Here is an 18,802-nt window from a genome sequence, read left to right on the forward strand (position 1 = left end):
CTAGCTTATAGCTTGGTGTTTGTGTGTGCGTGCGCGCGTGTGTGTAAACATCCTTTGTCTATATTGCTCCCTTCCCTGCTGAAAATCTTTTCCAAAAGCTGACACACATTCCTGTCTGCAGGGATGCTCATGGCAATAAGACTCAGGAGCACTGTCTTGGGTAAATCTTTTGAAGATACCATCATAGATGCCTCCTTTGACTGATGATAGGAGTATTCTGGGAGGAGAAGGAAGCCCCACCTCTGGCATCAGTAGTCCTGAGGAGACATTGGGAACAGGCCCCTCCACCCTCCTGAGTGGCTGTGGTCTGATCCCCACTCTGAGCACTGTGGTCTGGTGTCCATGGCCTTGGGGCCATACTTGTGTTGGGATGTTGTGGTGCTGTGCAACTCTGACCCAGACCCCACGCAGTGTGGGGTGTGCTGGCCTTGAATATAGGGGTCCCAGGGTACAGCTGGATAACTGTTTGCCAGGCCCCCGAAGGAGATTGGAGGTAGGTGCAAGCCCTCTGTCAAAATTCACTCCTTGTGGTCTCCTCTCCTGTATGTTTAGGAATATTTCTTCTGATTCAGTTGTGTTTGGTGCTTCCAGGTGTGAGGAATTAGTCGTGTACCTTAAAGTGATTTGAGATAGTTTAAGAAAAATTGGGAAGTGGTTTTTGGATTAAGTAATATGAGGGGGTAGTTGAGAGCTGCTTTGGGGTCAAGTTTTTGTTGGTTTGTTTTAGAATTCTGAGCTATTTAGAGTTATCATATTGCAGTGAGGTTTTCTTTCCAGGTCAGAGGAATTCTTTCTGGTCTGAGTCAGCCTCTCTTGTTTGCTGGTTGGAGAGTAAATATGCGAGGGTAGGTTTTTCTTGTGTTGGGCTGGGTGAGTAACCTTAAGGATTTTTTAGGTTGGTCACTTCTTTTGTAAGCATTAAAAAAAATTAACATTTTCATTATCTTTAAAAGATCTCACACAATATTGTAGTTATTGTCTTTATGGCACATGTGTTCAGGGCCACTGTGGCCACATGGTGAGTCTCTACCTTGAGGTATCCTAGGCCCTATTTTAATGTGTATGGATTGGTTCTTTTTTTCCTACAGTTTTTAATCCAGCATCGCCTGGTGCATGACTGGAATGAAGCACATCTTAAATCTGTATGTTTTTGGTAGATAACGTGGTATGAAGCACTACTTCCTCATACTGAAGTTAGTCGAGTGTATTAATTGGTGGGTGATATATTTTTCATCATTCATTTTTTCCATTCTAAGAAAAAAAGAAAGAAAAGAAGACTTTATCTTGGTCTGTTTTTCTCCTTCCAAATTTGTAGCCCTCACAAGCCTGTTTGATATTCCTGCATGAGACAAATGTGTCAAAAAGGGCAAAGCAGGACTTTAGAAGTTTGAGTGATATCTGAGCTTCCTTTCCCCTGAAACTTTAATTACATGTGTGATGGTCTTAAACAAGTTTCCTGTTTATTCCTTTAGACCTCTCATCTACAAATGGAGCTGAAAACATTGACCTCACAGGCTTGTGAATGACTGGCACACAGGAAGTGCTCAGTACCTGGTGGCCCCTCACCTGCCCTTTGGAGAGTAAGGGTGGAGGAATGGAGTGGATCTAGAGGAGAGCCAAGGGCCAGGTGTCTGCTTTCATAGCATTCATGGTTGCAGGGCTTGTAAATGGAGGTGTTCAGTCCCAGGGCAAATATCCTATAGAGCTGTGTTGTCTTTTAGGGACTTAGGCTGGGAGCTAATGCATTTACAATAGTTCACATTTCCCTGCCCTTTAGAAAAGCCTTTGCTTCACCGACTTCCAGTTCAACAGGTAACAACACTCCCACCCCACCGTGGCCTTGCGTGTTCTTACATTCACCAGGACTAGAGAGGTGAAAACTTGGTTGGCCAAGTTGAACAGAGGTGAGCTTTTGTCTTGCCCTCCTTTCCCTACATTATAGGCAGGCTTATCCAGGCTTCAGCTCACTTCTGCTTGGCATTTCAGGCCAGTGATGCTGGAAACTCACCTGTGTGGGTGAGGATGAAGGTGTTTATGCTGGAATGTGGGCTCGTTTTTACTGCAGGGGAAAAGTACCTGGATGTCTTCTTTCCCCACATCTGAGATGTTGTCTGGGATATCAGCTAGAACAACCATCCAGCCTTTCCTGAGCCAGCTCTGGGAGTCAGAAGATAAGGTGTGAATGGTGGCTGTTGATCCCGACATGGCGCAGCATGCCCATGGCAGTTAGGAGAGCACAGGCCTGTGTTTGTTGACTGTATTCTCTGAGAAACTCTTGTGTAATTTTTATCTAATAGGGTTATTACTTTTATTTTTTACAGATTATTTATACAACATGGTACATTGTTTTCTGTTCTATGCTAAAAAAAAAAAAGGTGATGGTTGCTGCCTTCAGAGAACTTATCTAGAGGTAAACAGTGACAAATATATGGTCTAGATAAATACTTGGAGGTTGGAGTGCATTTCACAGCGGAGGTGGTTTTTGACCTAGATTTGGGAAGGTATATACAATTTGCATATTTGGAGCTGAGGGGGTGAAAGTGTTCCAGATGTGTGGAATAGAGTGAACAAAGACAAGGATTAATTCACAAAACTGATATTTCCTGAACATCTATTCTGTCTCAGGCACTTTTCCTGGTGCTTGGGGTTTCTCAGTGAGTACAACAGTTGAAGACCTGGATGTGGTGAGGCAGCATTGAGGCCTGCCTGGGAGGACTGAAGGATAGAGACTGGAGCCAAGGGAAGCCAGGAAACACAGGCTTGGGGAGAGTTGTGCTTGGACGGAGATGTTGGATTTTAACCTTTCAGAATGTGATGAGTCACTACAAATGACTGCTGTCACAGAACAGGGACATGAGGAAATGGGTATTTTGTGAAGAAAGATAGGGTAGCTAGATGCGAGGCAGGACTAAAAAGATAGGAGTCTAGGAGCAGTGAGATGAGTTGGGAGGTAATTATTGGGAACAAGAGACGAAGGGAAGAAATTCGTCTATATGGTTATCACAGGAACTGTGTGTGTGTGTGTGTGGGGGGGCGGGTAACCACTTTTAAGATGTAGTAACTAATATCTGTTTGATTTAAGAAGTGTGGGCAAAAGCTTAAACCCATGAATTTATGAGCAAAACGTGATATGTAATCATGTAGAAGAAATTCGAAGTATTTCAGCCCCTATGCTACCCCCAATTCTAAATCACAAATTTTGTGTTCTCAGAATTTGTGCTTTCGGGTCACGTGGAGGACTCGTGGGCCTGCCTAGGTTGCTGGGCCTGCCTTGAGAAATTTTGATTTAGTAGGGCCAAAGGGGGCCCGAACATTAGCATTTCTGACTAGTTCCCAGGTGATAATGCTGGAATGGACTTCTACTTTGAGAACCACTGCTTTAAATCATGGATGAGATTAGAACATGTAATGTAATATTAAGGTGAGTGGTTTTTCAAACTTTTTTTAACAGTAGAAAATTTTTTATTGAAAGAAATATGTTTCATACCTCTATAGTGTGCAAAATACAAAGAGATTGGGAGGAGGGGCTGTACCAAGAAGACAGCTTTTGTTTGAGAAGCATCCATGTGGGTGTGAGAAGGGCAGGGACATGAATTAGCAGACTTAGGCTGGAGTCCTGGCCAACAGCATTTATTAATTGTGACCTTTTATTAGCTTATGCCCTCTGTGTCTCAATTTTCTCATTGAAAGCGAAGATTGTAAACCCTCTTACCACATTGGGTAATGCACGAGTACATTTTTAAAATTGTGGAACATAATGCAAATATAGCTGGTGTTTACTGTGGTTCTCATTCTAGCCCTGGCTCTGTCCCAAGACAGTCCCCGCTACCTTCCACACTTCCTCTGTTTCTATGGAGGGGTGCAGGGACTGGGGCAGCAGCCATGATTAAAGTGACCTCTGTGTTGCTGTGGAAGTTGTGTCAGAAGTAGAGGTCAATAATGGGCCAATTTCCCACATTTCTAGGCTAATGTGTGACTCTCTGACAGATTATGTATTCTCATCAAACAAAATGCCAGAAAGTTCTTTCCATGAGGTTGGAATTCACCTTTGGTTTCATGCTGCTGTTTTCTTTTTTGATTGACATATTAAATGAAGCCAGTCATTCTTCAAGGAAGGCATCAAGTTTGTGGTTTGCTCTGTGTTATGTTGTGGAGGTGAGGTTGGTGGTATGGGTGTGGGGTGTGGTTTGGATGGAAAAGTGGGAGGCAGAGGAATGCACTTGCCATTAAATAGTAGATAATCCCTCATTGTGATAGAGGTCACTATTTTATTGTTCAGCATCAGCTCTGATTTCTGACCATCTGTGTTTTCTGCAGAAAAAATCTGTTTAATGTCAACAGTGTTATTATAACAAAATTGAAAATGGGTCCTATGGTTTGAATTTATATGGAAGGTTAAGCGTTTTTGAAATGGAGCTAAGGTAGGTAAAGTCAAAACTGCATGTATCATGACTATTTTGAAATACTGATGATTCATTTTTAAAAATGTTTATTTATTTTGAGAGAGAGAGAGAGAGTGAGCAGTAGAGGAACAGAGAGGGAGTCCCAAGCAGGCTCTGCACTGTCAGTGCAGGGCCTGATGCAGGGCTTGATCCCATGAACTGGGAGATCATGACCTGACTGAGCCGAAATCAAGATTTGGATGCCCAACTGACTGAGCCACCCAGGTGCCTCCATATTTTTTTTTTTTTTTTTTTTTTTTTTTAAGAACTATAGAACAGTTTTTTAAAAATGTTTTGTTTTGGGGGCATCTGGGTGGCTTAGTCAGTTGAGCATCTATCTGACTTTGGTTCATGTCTCATGGTTCGTGAGTTTGAACCCCACACTGGGCTCTTTGCTGTCAGTAGGGACCCTGCTTTGGATCCTCTGTCCCCCTCTCTTTCTGCACCTCCCCAGCTCACACCCTTTCTCCCTCAAAAATAAATAAATATTAAAATATTTTGGGTTTAAGTAAATTAGATACTTATCAGGGGAATCTAGAATTTCTATTGCTTGTAGTCTTCTATTGACTTCAAAAATGAAATGTTTTCTGTTTGTTATGTCATTAACTGCATTTGTCTTGCCCAGCTAACTATCTGATAGGAGTGATGAATGCCCACTTCAGGTTGTGTGCCCTGTTATTTTCAGGAATTTTTCAAACTGTTTCTCTCCAGTGTTTTCATTTCCTAACATATTGGATGTGCATAGTCAGAGAGTACTGCTAGGATTTTTAGGAAAAGAGTAGCACCTGCTCCCTGAGAGGTGGACTTTTCCAACTCTTGTACTTGATTCTTTCGATATTACCTCCATATTTCTGTGTAGACTTCTTATGTTACTTCTTTTTTTGTTGTTGTCATCTTCTGACATAATATGAAAGGTTTAACCCTGTTTCACTGCTGCACGTGTGCTTTGCCTCCATTCTGTCACAGCCATTACTTGGCTGTGTTTCTGTCTGAGAGAGAGGTGTCTCTCTCTCTCTCTCTCTCTCTCTCTCTCTCTCACACACACACACACACATACACACACACACACACACACACACACACCACACACACACACACACACTTTTTAGACCTCCTTCCCTTGAAAGTAGTTATAAATTTGATTAAATATTTGATGTTCACGTTATTTTCATTATTAAAAGCTGCTCAGAGCTGAACTGTGTATGAGAGATACATTGATGACATTTTCCTTACAACTTTTGTGTTTCTCTTGAAATAAACAATGCTTTTTCCTTTGTTTGATCTTCTATAAATTTACAACCAGTTCTATTCCAGGTTGGCCAGTTGTTAAAGTAACATCTTGGGGGGCGCCCGAGTGGCTCAGTCAGTTAAGCATCCGACTTGGGCTCAGGTCATGATCTCACGGTGAGTTCGAGCCCCATGTCAAACTCTGGGCTGACAGCTCAGAGTCTGGAGCCTGCTTCAGATTCTGTGTCTCCCTCTGTCTGCCCCTCCGCTGATTGCACTCTGTCTCTCACATTGTCTCAAAAATAAATAAACATTAAAAAAAATTTTTTTTTAAATAAAGTAACATCTTAGTATCTTACAGTGAATACTCTTTCAGCTTTGTCTTGAAGACCTTTCATTTGGAGCTTCTGGGCTGCTCCCATGTGGACTGGTTACCTTCCACACCCGGTGCCCAGCTGACATCCTGGATCAGCCTCACCATTATCCTGGGAGTTCTCTTCTGTGTTTTGTCTCCTATTTTCATATGCCATGCCACCCTCATTCATGGTTTATTTCCATGGAACACATCTTCCAGTACTTTCCTGAGAAAGGTGCAGAGAGAGTAAGTTTTGGAGAAGTTGCATTTCTAAAAAAATTTTTTTCTACCTTTCCACTTTACTGACAGTTGTTGGATGAGGTGTAGTATTTTTGGTTGGGGACCATTTCTGTTAGGAATTTTGAAGACCGTATTAACACCACTGTCCTCTGGATTCCTGTGTTGCTCTTGAGAAGGCCAAACTTGTTTTGATTCCTTACCCATTCATTGTGGTACTTGTATTTTACTTTCTGGACGTTTTTTGTTTTATCTTCTGTTTGTCTTTTTTGTTCTGTTCTCATATGACTTGTTGTATGCCTGATTTCATAATTTGTGTTGGGTTCTCTAAGGGCCTTTTAAAAATGGAAACTCTTGTCATCCTGGGGAACTAACTTGAATGGTTTTCTGTTGTTTTTCTGTTTTCTCAGTTCTCTTTTTCTAGAACTTCTTTTATTCAGCTGCTTGACCTACTTGACTGGTCTTCTATTTTATTACCCATTTTTATAATCTTCTTTTTTCCATTACTTTTTGGGGAGATTTCTTCAACTCTTCTCAGTTCTTCTAATGACTTTCTACTTGCAGTGGTTTCAACTTTTCTAGGAGCGTTTTGTTTTGTTTTCCTCAATTTCTTTCCTTTCCTCTTTCCCTCCTTTTTCATCTTCCTTTGCCACCTGGATGTAACATGAACTCTTAGGGTATCAATGTTGGATTTTTTGTGACCATCTTCTTTTTATATAACCTGTTTTTCTCAATGTGTGTTTTCTATTTGTTTGGCCTATATTCCATCCTTCGAGCTTTTTTCCTCAGGGTCTGTACCTCTGTTATTGGCTGAGTAAGAAGTGTTGACTATAACAGAGACCACAGGGTATGGGCAAGGGCTTGAAAGCTGGAGCTGCACAGGAGGGTCACCTGGTCTTTTGTCTTCAGGTGGTCAGATGCCCAGGGAGAGATCTTCCAGCCTTTTGTCTAGGTGGCCTAAACCCAGGTAGCAGCATTCTGGGAAAAAGTGGAAGCAGAGAGCTGGATTTCTTAGCATTCAGTATGTATATGTTCACTCATCTTCTCCCATTTTCAAGTACCTCTGCAGGTGTTCTGCCTCGGTCCCCCAGTTCACACCCCTCGTCGTACCCTCTCTGGAGAGGAAGTCTTCAGGATGCTGCTGGGGCCTTCATGGTGCTGTGTGGAGTCAGGAGGGAAAACTGGGGCTTTGCTTCTGAAAGAGACTTTAGGCTGATCCTGGTGTATTTCCACCCATGTTCATTCCTGTCTCCCGAGGCACTTGGTTTCCCCAGTTCCAGAGCCGTGTAGGGCCCTACCGAGGAAGTCACATTGCTGCCTGGTTTCCACATGGTCAGCTTGGGGCTCGCTTTCTCGGGCCTGCCTCCAGCACTTGTGTTCCCTGGTCTCCCTCTGTTCTCTTTGTTTTTTTGTGGGGCTATACCTTGATGAATATGTATGTACTGCAGTTTCAGTGGGCTTTCAGGATGGAGGCAGAATACGTCTCTTTGATAGGAGGTTTTTACCTGCCATTTTTGTTGTGGAGCCAATTTTATGTTCACAATGTAATGAATAAACTCTGCTGCCCACACTTGCCCCCCCCCCCCCCCGCCACCCCTGCCCTCTTCCTACCTGTCCTTCTGCTGAGAATGAGTTCATGTTCTTCCTTCCTCCAGCCTGCTCATTGTAAACCTTTCCTGAATCTTTCCAAGCAAAATTAATCTTGCCTTCCTCTGAACTCAATGCATTTTTATGTCTCTTCTTATGACACATGGTTTACCTCTTTTTAACTTGTTTATGTCTTACCTGATAAGTTTTAATTTCTGACAGCAACGATTGTTGCTTTGCCCTGATCCAGTGCTTTGCAAATAGTAAATAATTAATTTTTAAGTCAACATAATTTTTCCATTATCTTTTCATGGTCTTATATGTACATATATATATATTCTCATTTGAAAACACGACAGGATACAGACCATCACCATATGCACAGTTATTGCAAGAGTAGGGTATTGCTGTTTCTAATTGCAGATACTTTTCTTGAGACTTGTATGGGTGAGAAACAGGCAGCAGGTGTGTATTCCACCAGGTCATAACTCACAGAAGCTCATGGCTCTTTGGCACAATGTGATGATGCTCTCTCTACAGGGCTAGAGAGAGTTCTTTATGGAGCCTGTGTTTCATTAGAACTTTCCTGGTACTGTTTTCTCTTACTGTGTCCTGGAATACAGTGGGCACTAGCATCCATTGCAATGGGCATTTTATCAAATTATGCCTGTGCTTTCATTCTCGGCCCGTCTTAGAAATGTTCCCTCCACTTCTTTCCTTCTCGACTTAGGCCAGGTCTCTGCCCCTGTTCTCAGTCTGGGTGAGAAGCAGTGATTCTTCATGTGGTTTTGTCCCCAGATTTCTTCTCTGTGGTTGGCCCCATCCTTGGGGAGCCTTGCCTGGCCAGGGCATTTGCTCATCCACTTGATAGATGAACTTCATTCCTTGTTTCTTGCTCATGTGTAATGGATCTTTGGTTGTCATGGTAATATTGTTGTTAGTGTTTAAATCTTTGGTTATTTTTAAAATACACACCCTGAGTGAGACAGATTCTTCTTATTTTTTTTAATTGAGTGTTGTGTATACTTATTGTAGAATTAGTGTTTATGGGTATTTTTAAGTGTCTTATCACAACTCTTTGTTCAATTACATTTCTAAGTTTCTGTAGCTGGGACAACAATGATTTCTGCTATTAATATTTCAAACTTTTTAGGGTAAACTACCAAATTAGAGTCAACAAACATGCTCTTTTTAAGAAAAGTTTTCCCTATGGGTTCTTCACTATTCTGTTGAAAATACAGCAAATCCTCTGTTTATTGATAGAGGATTGTGTTGATGAAAGCCAGTTAAAATCTCCTGAGAGACTACTGTTGCAGGGAATTGTATTTCTCAGTGGCAAACATATCCTTCCTGTATTTTATACTCTTGTGGGAAGAGGTCATTTTTATGTGCCCTGCTTAGATCTGATTTTTTTTTTGTGTGTGTGTGTGTAGTATGCTCTGTTGGGATTAGTGCTGATTTCCTACTCAGTGTTTTCTCTCCAGATAGTTTCTATTCACGTATTATGGAGTGGCATTTAATAAATGCTGGCCTGATAAGTGTTTTGACATGGTGTTGTCATGGCTGCTTGGCATAGCTGACCATTGAATCAGGACCCTTCTGGAGGCAGGAGACAAAGCTGACCATTGAATCAGGACCCTTCTGGAGGCAGGAGACAAAGCTGGATCTCAAAATTAGACAAGCCTTGATCAGATAGTTGAAAGATTATAAGCCAGGTTTATAGAGTATTTGAAGGGGGAGGGAATAATTAGTGGTATGACATTCTGCTGATAGACCAAGGACAATGAGTCTCAAGAATGGACCATTGCATTAAGCAACATGGAGGCAGTTGGTAACCTTGATGGATATTTTTGGGAGTGTGGTGGGGAGGAAGCTTCACTGGAACAGGATTATGAGAGAAGAAGAATCTGAGACATCAAATCTTAAAAAACTTTCACTGTAAAGAGAATCAGAGAATTGGTAGAGTGACTGGAGGGTAAAGTAGGGTCAGTAGAAGGTTTTGTGCTATTATTTTAGTTTGTATAAGATATGATATTAACAGCTTTTAAAGGCTCAGCGTTTACACTGAGTACTATTTTCCATACTGCTATGGTTTTCAGAAACATTAATGGTGAGGCTAGAGATAGACTTCTAACCTGTCTTGGGGGCTTTCTGGTCAGGAAAGGCTCTAGGAGAAGATGATGACTGGGGTGTCGTGATGGGTGAGAAGGGTTAGCCTGAACAATAAGGTGGGGCTTTGAGGAGTGGAGGCCTCCATGGGGGGCAGGGAGACAGTGATGCAGGACTTAATACAGGCTGTGAAAGGGGAACTAACTGATGGAGAAAGGCTGGACCACAGCAAGTTCTAAAATACAAAAGTCAAGAGGTTGAGAAATTGCTAGGAGGGAACTTATTTCGAAGGAGTAGCTAAAAATATTCTGGAAAGGCTGTAGATTATGACCTTATATGGAGCGAGTGTGGAGGATTGGGAAGCTTAAAGAGCAGGTTTTATAAGTCACATTTTGGAGGTCAGTCTGCTTCTTTGTGTATGAAAGTGTTTTAGAAATGAATGTTGATATTTAAATTGATTAGGTCATCCTACAGCTTCCTTGGGGGGAAGAGGAAGGCAGGATGGCCCTGTTCTAAGTGGCTATGGAATGATGATTAAGGTATAGCTTTCTTTATTCACCTGCAGGATATTGATTATTCCTGGTTTCCCTTGGAGGGTTAATGCCATTTGGTAAGGAAGAGTAGGGATATAGTTCGTTTTGGGACTTTGTTCTTTGATGGCTCAACAAATGTAGAAATGACACATTTTGGAGCACTGTTGGAGTCATAGCAACAGGTGTCCCTAAGGACTCTCTGGAGGACATTGTAGTTGGGGAATCATGCAGAGTAAGGCTCGAGAATGAAGCTGGATGCCACAGTGTGTGTGTGTGTGTGTGTGTGTGTGTGTGTGTGTGTGTGTGTTGTGTTAGAGAGAGAGAGAGAGGGAGAGGGAGAGGGAGAGAGAGAGAGGAGAGGGAGAGATATGTGCTGTGTGTTTTATGAATTTAGTCTGTGTTCTAGATGAACAACCAATTCGAGTACTGACTCCTTTGAAAGAAATCCAGACAAATGAGGGTGCAGAGTAACTATAGGCTATTTGCACTAGTAGTTTTTATGGTAATGTTTAATAACTGAGAATTAGTGTCTGAGCTGCTTTCTGTGTTGGTGAAAAAGTGACAAGGATTGACAATTCAGTATTTTTTAGAAGTGTTTGTTTTAGTGATCCTCAGGTGTTAGACATTCTCTTGGAGGGCTTCCTATGGATATGAATTCCTTGGCCTCAAGGTGTGAGTCAGTCGATGTAGGCTGGGGTTCAGGAACCCTGGGGAGGGGCAAAAAGAGAGAGGGAGACAGAATCTGAAACAGGTTCCAGGTTCTATTCTGTCAGCATAGAGCCCAATGTGGGACTTGAACCCACAAACAGTGAGATCATGACATGAGCTTGTCTGGTGCTTAACCAACTGAGCCACCCAGGTGCCCCTCAAGTATTATTTTAAAGTATGATTTTGTATTATCATGTGTATGGATATGTATGATATGTATGTGTGTGTGTTTGCATATGTGTGTGTGTTTAAATATGTGTGTATACATATTCAGGTGTGTACACACCCAATGAAGAAGTGTGCAAAATTTAAAATGGAGTCCTCTATCTTCCTTTTCTCCCAATCCCACTCCCTAGATATAACCACCGAACATTTTGGTGTGTATTTTTGGGGATATTTTTATATGTACGTATACAGTTGTATCTAGCTTTGTTTTTACAAAAAGACTCCAGTCACACACATTGTTCTGAGCTTGCTTTGCTCACTAATGGCATTGTCAGCATTATTCTGTATTAATATATTTACACCTGTTTGTAGGGCTTACTTTGAGCAACCTCCTTTTTTTCCCCCAGATAGGCTGTGACAGGAGTTTTTCAGACATGTGATAGATGTTGCTTGCTTATTAGAATATCTGTGTGGATTGGATGAGAGGATTAAAAATTGTTTTGTGGTGGACAATGGGAAACCCAGTATACTTTAAGAAACCAATATTTTTTATGCAATGACTTGTGCTAGTTTCTGTAGTTCCTGTCATAACAATGTCTCAGCAGCTCAGCCAAAGGAAAGAGTCTGCATAAGTCCATCATAAAAGAGAAATTGACAACAGCAGAGACAGGAGACTACCTGAATTTTCAATCAATTGCAATATTGTTGATTCCCTTTTATGGGCAAGAAATTATCACAGTTTAGCTTGTTGCATTTCCTTTGGTGATGCTAACTTGCTGTATTTGGTGTTTCTGTTCTTCTCTACAGGATCCAAACTACTGGATACAGGTGCACAGACTTGAACATGGAGATGGAGGAATACTAGACCTTGATGACACCCTCTGTGATGTAGCAGATGATAAAGACAGAGTGAGTTCACATCCAGGGAAGGCACTCTGGATGCATTTAGTGAAGATTGGAGAGGGAGCGGGTAGATGGGAGTACTTCCTTTCCTGTTGAGACACATACTTTAAAGAACCTTAGGGCCACTCATGATGTATTGTGAGACTTCGTTACCCTGAACTCTAGGGTGTAATGCTTTTCTTGACCCCTGGACATTATTAGGTTTACTATGTCTTGGAATTTTAAAATTGTAGCTTTTTAAATAGAAGTATCTTTAAGAAGTTCCTGTGCCAGTTTCTTCCTTTTGTTTTAACCAAACCTGACATCTTTCTTGACAACGGAGGTCCATTTCAGGGTGTGATAACGCAAGGTCTCTGAGTTCTATCCGAGCACTGGCCTATCCCAAAAAGCTGGCCTGTGCAGCACACTGGCTGGAGATGGGGCAGGTGCATCCCAGGCCTCCTCCCGGTGTGTGCTCTGCTTTCAGAAAGCCATACTTTCCTCAGTGTTGCTCTTGGTGGGCTTTCACACCACAATGCCATCCTCAGTGTAGTATGTGACTTTGGCATTGTGAACGTGGCTCTTTAGTGTCCTCCTTGCACCCGCCCTTTTGTCTGTGCTCTTTGAGGGAATGAGGAGGAGGAGGAGGAGGAAAAGAAGTAACATTCAGTATTTTAAGAATTTGTTACAGGGTATTTGGCTCTGCACGTAGAGGTCACGAGGTGACAGGGCTTGAGCAGCCTTTGGCCACACTTTAGGGAAGGGCTGCCAGCTGCACATAGAATGTATCATCATGGGGTTGGAAGCTGGCAAAGTTATCTAGTACTCTCTCTGGTTTTTCCTGGAGAGATTTCTCTCCCTTCTTCCCTCTGCCTGCCCTCTTCCTCCCCTTCTTTTTCCTCCTTCCTCTCTCTCCTCTCTTACCCTCCCTTTCTCTCCCTTTCTCTCCCTTCCTCCCCCTTCCTCCTCCTCCTCCTCCTCCTTCTTCTTCTTCTTCTTCTTCTTCTTCTTCTTCTTCTCTCTCTCTCTCTCTCTCTCTCTCTCTCTCTCTCTCTCTTCTTCTTCCTCCCCTCCCCCTTTGCGCCCCCCCCCCCCCCCCCATTGACCCTTTGCCTCATCCTCCCTCTTGGAGGACTTGGCTGGGAGCTGGCTAAATGCAGCTATCATGTCTTCTCTACTCCTCCTTTCTCACAGCATAGTGCCTGGTTCAGAATTGGTGGATGTCTTCTATTTTTTCTTGAAATCTTAAGGAAGATGAAAAATTTCATGTATCAAATGGTGTGCAAATTCAAGGATATTTGATTTACTAGCACCTGCCATTGCAGGATTTGTCCCTGTACCTCCTGTGGTCCAGGAACACATTGTGTCAAAAATGCAGAATTTTCTGCCCATTTATGATTTGCTGCTATTTCTCTTGGTGTCACTTCTCTGTTTTGGGCTTTTCAGTGAGCCAGGGATAAGATGACTCTCAAATCTTTTTCCTGCAGTTCACTTGTCTAGAGACTTAAGTTATAGTCAATTTATTATGTGGTTCCACTTCAAAGCTTAAAGCAACGGTCAAGGTTTATAAAGAATTCAAACAGGTGCCCTTGGCCAGCCACAATATTACAAAGAGATGTACTAGGTTGTATTAATCTTTCAATATTTTCCTTGTCCCCATTTCTTCCTTTTCTTCCTTCCCTCCTTCCTTCCTTCCTTCCTTCCTTCCTTCCTTGATATAAAAATCATATAGCTTCTTGTGAAGAAAAGGAACCTATAAAGAAGGAAGTAATCACTTGTGATCCCATTGCTGCCCAAAGCTCATCCCTGTTGTTATTTGAGTGGGCTTTGCATCCTGACTCTTCTTTTTGTTTAGATACAGACACAGCTCTTTTTCTTTTAAATAAAAAGGATTGCATAGTAGCCTGCCTTTTCTCTTTGAGTTGATTATGAATATATTTCCATGCTCATTAACCATGGCTATGCCAACATAGCTGCACGTGGTATTTCATGTTATGAATTTAGGGACTCTGGTATGGTACTTGTTTTGGTTAGTTAGTTACTGTGGAGAAAGCTGAGGTGGTCATCTGTGTACTTTTGCCTTTGGCATTCTTGCGTTCTAAGAACGCCTGTATTTATCTGCCTGTGTTTCCTTTTTGATTGTGTACAGCCTTAGGATGATACCAACTTGAGGCAGAACTGCTTCATGCTTTGACTTTAGGCCTTTGAATGGAGTGAATAAAAATTAGTTTATAAGATGCTTCTGTGGTGTGCCTCGCTCTGGCGTGTTGCTTGGAGTAACCCTCTGTGGACTTTGGCTTGTTGTATGAATGGGAAGGGGGCTGTGTCAGTGCGAAGGGGGCTGTGTCAGTGCTCCTGAGAACACCGAGCTCAGTAGACTCATGTACGCTCAGCACCTGCAGTCATGCTTTATGACACATTACAGTTTCTCACCCTTCCTCCCGGCACCTTAACCAGCAAATACCCTCTCCATAGTATTCCCATTTTGAATAGGTAGAGTATTGAGATGTAGATGTTCAGCAGTATGATTAAAAAAAAATCTTTTGAAATGTGCTATTATCTTAGGGTTAGTATGTGGCATTTTGGTGGATGATCCGTGTGTCCTTGAAAAGTGTGTTCTGCAGTTGGAGTGAGTGTTCTATAGAAATCACTTAGGTTAAGGTGGTTGATACTGCTGTTTAGGTCTTTGGGGTAATTTGTTACTCAGGAACTGAAAATAATACTCTTCTTTCAACACAATTAACTATTAGGTCACACAAAAGAATGGAAGAAGAGACAAACTGAATGATCTTCTAAAATAGTTGCATATTAAAATCAGAGGATACTTAATAAACTGTGTTTAATTTTTATATTTATATTATGTTATATGAATTTGATGATGACAAATCTACATTTTTTAAGTTTATTTACTTATTTTTGAGAGAGAGAGCGAGAGAGAGACAGAGACAGAGAGAGGGAGAGAGATAGAGACAGAATCTGAAGTAGGCTCCAGGCTCCGAGTTGTCAGTACAGAGCCTGACACAGGGCTCGAACTGTGAGATCATGACCTGAGCCAAAGTCAGATGCTCAACCCACTGAGCCACCAGGCGCCCCCAAATCTACATTTTTCTAGAATCTTTTATTGCATTTCCTATTAGAGTTAAAAGATCCTTTAACCTGAAGAAGAATGTTTTATATTTTTTAACATTTTCATTTTTGAGTGCGAGTGGGGGTGGGGCAGAGAGAGGGAGACACAGAATCCAAAGCAGGCTCCAAGCTCTGAGCTGTCAGCACAGAGCCTGACATGGGGCTCGAACTCACAAACCATGAGATTGGATGCCCAACTGACTGAGCCCCAGAAAAAGAATGTTTTAATTGTTAATAAATGAAATACGTTTTTAGGGAGTCTTATATCATGCAGATTAAATTCATTTTCCAAATAGAAAAATGCTAGACAGTACCATGTACCACAGTCTGAAATAATGTATATTATTGTTTTATTTGTTTGGGAATATTATTTAAAAATTTTTTGTATTTATTTGTTTTTGCTTAGAAATACTTAATACATATGATTAATTTAAAGTTTTGAATGAGCTTCTTAAAGGACCCATTTGAAGTTGTAACTATAAAAAATATAATAATCCAGAATCTCAACACTTACATTTATGGTATTGTCAGATGCATTATTCAGATTGAAGGGTTGCATGTAGTCAGTTGTATGGCTCCTTTCCATGGCTCTGAAATTTGACTCTGATTTAATCATCCTGGAGTGTTTTCAACTATTTTTGGCAGCTACTCTGAGTAAGGATTTTGACACCTGTTTTGCTTTTAGGTTAAAACAGGCATTGCAGAAAAACAAAAACAAAACAAAAAAAAAAACAGGCATTGCAGTTCTTTTAAACAATAAAATTCCCCTAAAAGTGCCCTGCTTAATGAAAATGTGCTGGTGCATATTTAAAAATGCAGATACCTAGCCTAGGCAAGCAGGATCTTTGGTAGCCAGGCTTGGGCATCTGTGTTTTATAAACCCTCCAGATGGTATTTAGGCTCACTAAACTTTGAGACTATGCTTCAGTGGCCCTGCCATCAGTCTCTGTAACGGGGAAGTTTCTTTCAAAAGTGTAAATGATATACCCGCTCACTGTGAGTTTGTGAAATTATGAAAAATTATTTTTTATAGAGGGATACTAGGATTAAGAGGCAATAATTCAAATGATAGCAAAAGAAATTGAAGTACCTAATTAGTACCTGATTTTGCTCATTACCTTTAATTATTTAGAGTTTAATGCACAGCACTGAAGAAGTTTTCTTTTAGTGCCTATATGGTTCCAATGACTAGGATTTTACCCAAGTTTATTCAAAATGGTATCCACATGGGTTGTTTTGGCTTCTTGGAGTAGGTTTGATTTTCTAAGACCTACAATATTCTAGATCTACTTTGGGCATATAAATATGCCCTGATTTGTATATCACTTCTCTGCATTGCTGCTTCCCAGTAAAAGGGAACAGAGAATCAGAGTGTGTATGCTGTCATGGTGTTTTATTTACTCTTAGTATCTAATTCTCTGTTTTCTCAACTGACATTTTGCCAAAGAATGAAAACCTGAAATGGTTTTTATATTATCTAGAGCACCTATTAGAACAGCTGTAATGCATTTGTCTATATGAGATTTCCCAAGTGCCAAGCCATTTCTTGTCCGAATTTCCTTCCAGTGTGGTCTTCGTTATTTATTATTTTAGTGAACCTTCTCTCAGTTCTCCTCAAATTGGTCTAGGTCCCTCCTGTCATTCCTCCATGTACTACAGTAAAACTAGAAATTTCCAAATAGATTACAGAATAAAAATGTTTTGTATTCACTTCCCTTTGCATGGCAGTTGCTTGAGACTAACTGTGAGAACGTTAACAGAGATTTCAGGCAGACTGATGAAGGGCTTAGAGTTGGGGAGAAGGGCACTTTTGTGTGCGTGAGCAGCAGGAAGAATGTCTTTTTCTTCTACACGTCACTGTCTTCCTTTTTGTATCTTTGGTGCTGAAGGTGACATAAGATGTGGTAGCAAGCATTTTCTTTGTCACACTTGGGTGTCATTTTGTTTTGATCAAGAATGATGTCATGTGTGTGCTATTTTGGTTCTGACCTTGGGAAATATCTTCCATTATCTGTTCCTTGCTCTTTGTGGAGGAAGGGTCGAATGGAATAGTAATTTAAACTCTTTCTGGAAGTTTGTACAAGCTTGAACAGTGGACACTGGGTGCCAGACACTATGGAGGATTGTTGTGGGGACTGCTGCTGGTTGGGAAGAACCCAATATTTTCTGGGGGGCAGTCTGGCTAGTGTCTCAGCATGTTGAGAAAAGGAGACTTGAAAAATTTATTGGAATCATGGGCAAGCACTAATTTCTGCATGTAGAATAAAGCTAGTACAGAGGCACATATACACATTTTCATTATTCTCCTCATTGATAGATAGCTTCTAACTTATAAACTGATGTCATTTTTGTGGCTCTTATGTTCATATTACTGCCCCGTTAGATATTTTCTATTAGTATTGCCAAAACGTGTTGTAGTAAATCTTGCTTTTGAAATATATGCATGGCACAACTTTCAGGTAAGGAACATGCTTTAATTAATTAATTAATTAATTTTTAATGTTTATTTTTGAGAGAGAGAGAGAGAGAGAGCGTGAGCGAGCGTGAGTAGGGGAGGGGAGAGAGAGAGAGAGAGGGAGACACAGAATCTGAAACAGGCTCCAGGCTCTGAGATGTCGGCACAGAGCCCAGTGTGGGGCTCGAACCCACGAACCGTGAAACCATGACCTGAGCCAAAGTTGGGCACTTAACCAACTGAACCACCCAGGCGCTCCAGGAACATGCTTTAATTTTAAAAGTACATTATTTTAGGGGCGCCTGGGTGGCGCAGTCAGTTAAGCGTCCGACTTCAGCCAGGTCACGATCTCGTGGTCCATGAGTTCGAGCCCCGCGTCAGGCTCTGGGCTGATGGCTCAGAGCCTGGAGCCTGTTTCCGATTCTGTGTCTCCCTCTCTCTCTGCCCCTCCCCCGTTCATGCTCTGTTTCTCTCTGTCCCAAAAATAAATAAAAAACGTTGAAAAAAAAAAGTACATTATTTTCTACTGTGTTAGGTGTTATTTTTTGCTAACTATGTGTAAATCATTATTTTACTTGTTTTGGCATCAAGCCATAAAAAAATCAGTGTCCAATGAGGTGATGGTACAAGCGTATCCTGGTTATCTGTGGGAAACATGTACATTTGTACTTTAAAAAGGGCGTTCATACATTCTGTGCCCTAGTTATTGATAATGTGGAGAGAAGCAGTCTGTTGTTTTTATACTGAAGGCAGTCACAGTCTGTATAGTCTTCAGATGAGAATGGAGAACATATTTTTGGATCTGGAATAAGAACTGTTAAAATGAATTTATCTGGTGATACCAAAGTGAGTTTTTAAAGCATTAATAAACTTTGCTCTGTGAAGAAATGGCTTGCTGCTTAAATTACAGTGAGAGCTCACAGCTCATAATTACAACAAATCTAATTTTAATTTCTTTAAAGACTTGATTTTTCTC

At 41.3% G+C, this 18,802-nt stretch overlaps 1 protein-coding gene across 20 annotated transcripts in view; it reads left to right on the forward strand.

Moving 5' to 3' along the window:
* Positions 1–18,802, forward strand: part of PARD3 (par-3 family cell polarity regulator) — a 668,338-nt gene that overhangs the window by 104,173 nt on the left and 545,363 nt on the right. For all 20 annotated transcript variants that reach the window (XM_058681495.1, XM_058681510.1, XM_058681501.1 and 17 more), the window contains exon 2: positions 12,171–12,272. In XM_058681495.1, coding sequence (XP_058537478.1) covers positions 12,171–12,272 — 102 coding nt within the window. The remainder of the gene's footprint in view (positions 1–12,170; positions 12,273–18,802) is intronic.

This window comes from Neofelis nebulosa, chromosome 8 (genome assembly GCF_028018385.1).
Source record: "Neofelis nebulosa isolate mNeoNeb1 chromosome 8, mNeoNeb1.pri, whole genome shotgun sequence".
Classification (NCBI taxonomy): domain Eukaryota; kingdom Metazoa; phylum Chordata; class Mammalia; order Carnivora; family Felidae; genus Neofelis; species Neofelis nebulosa.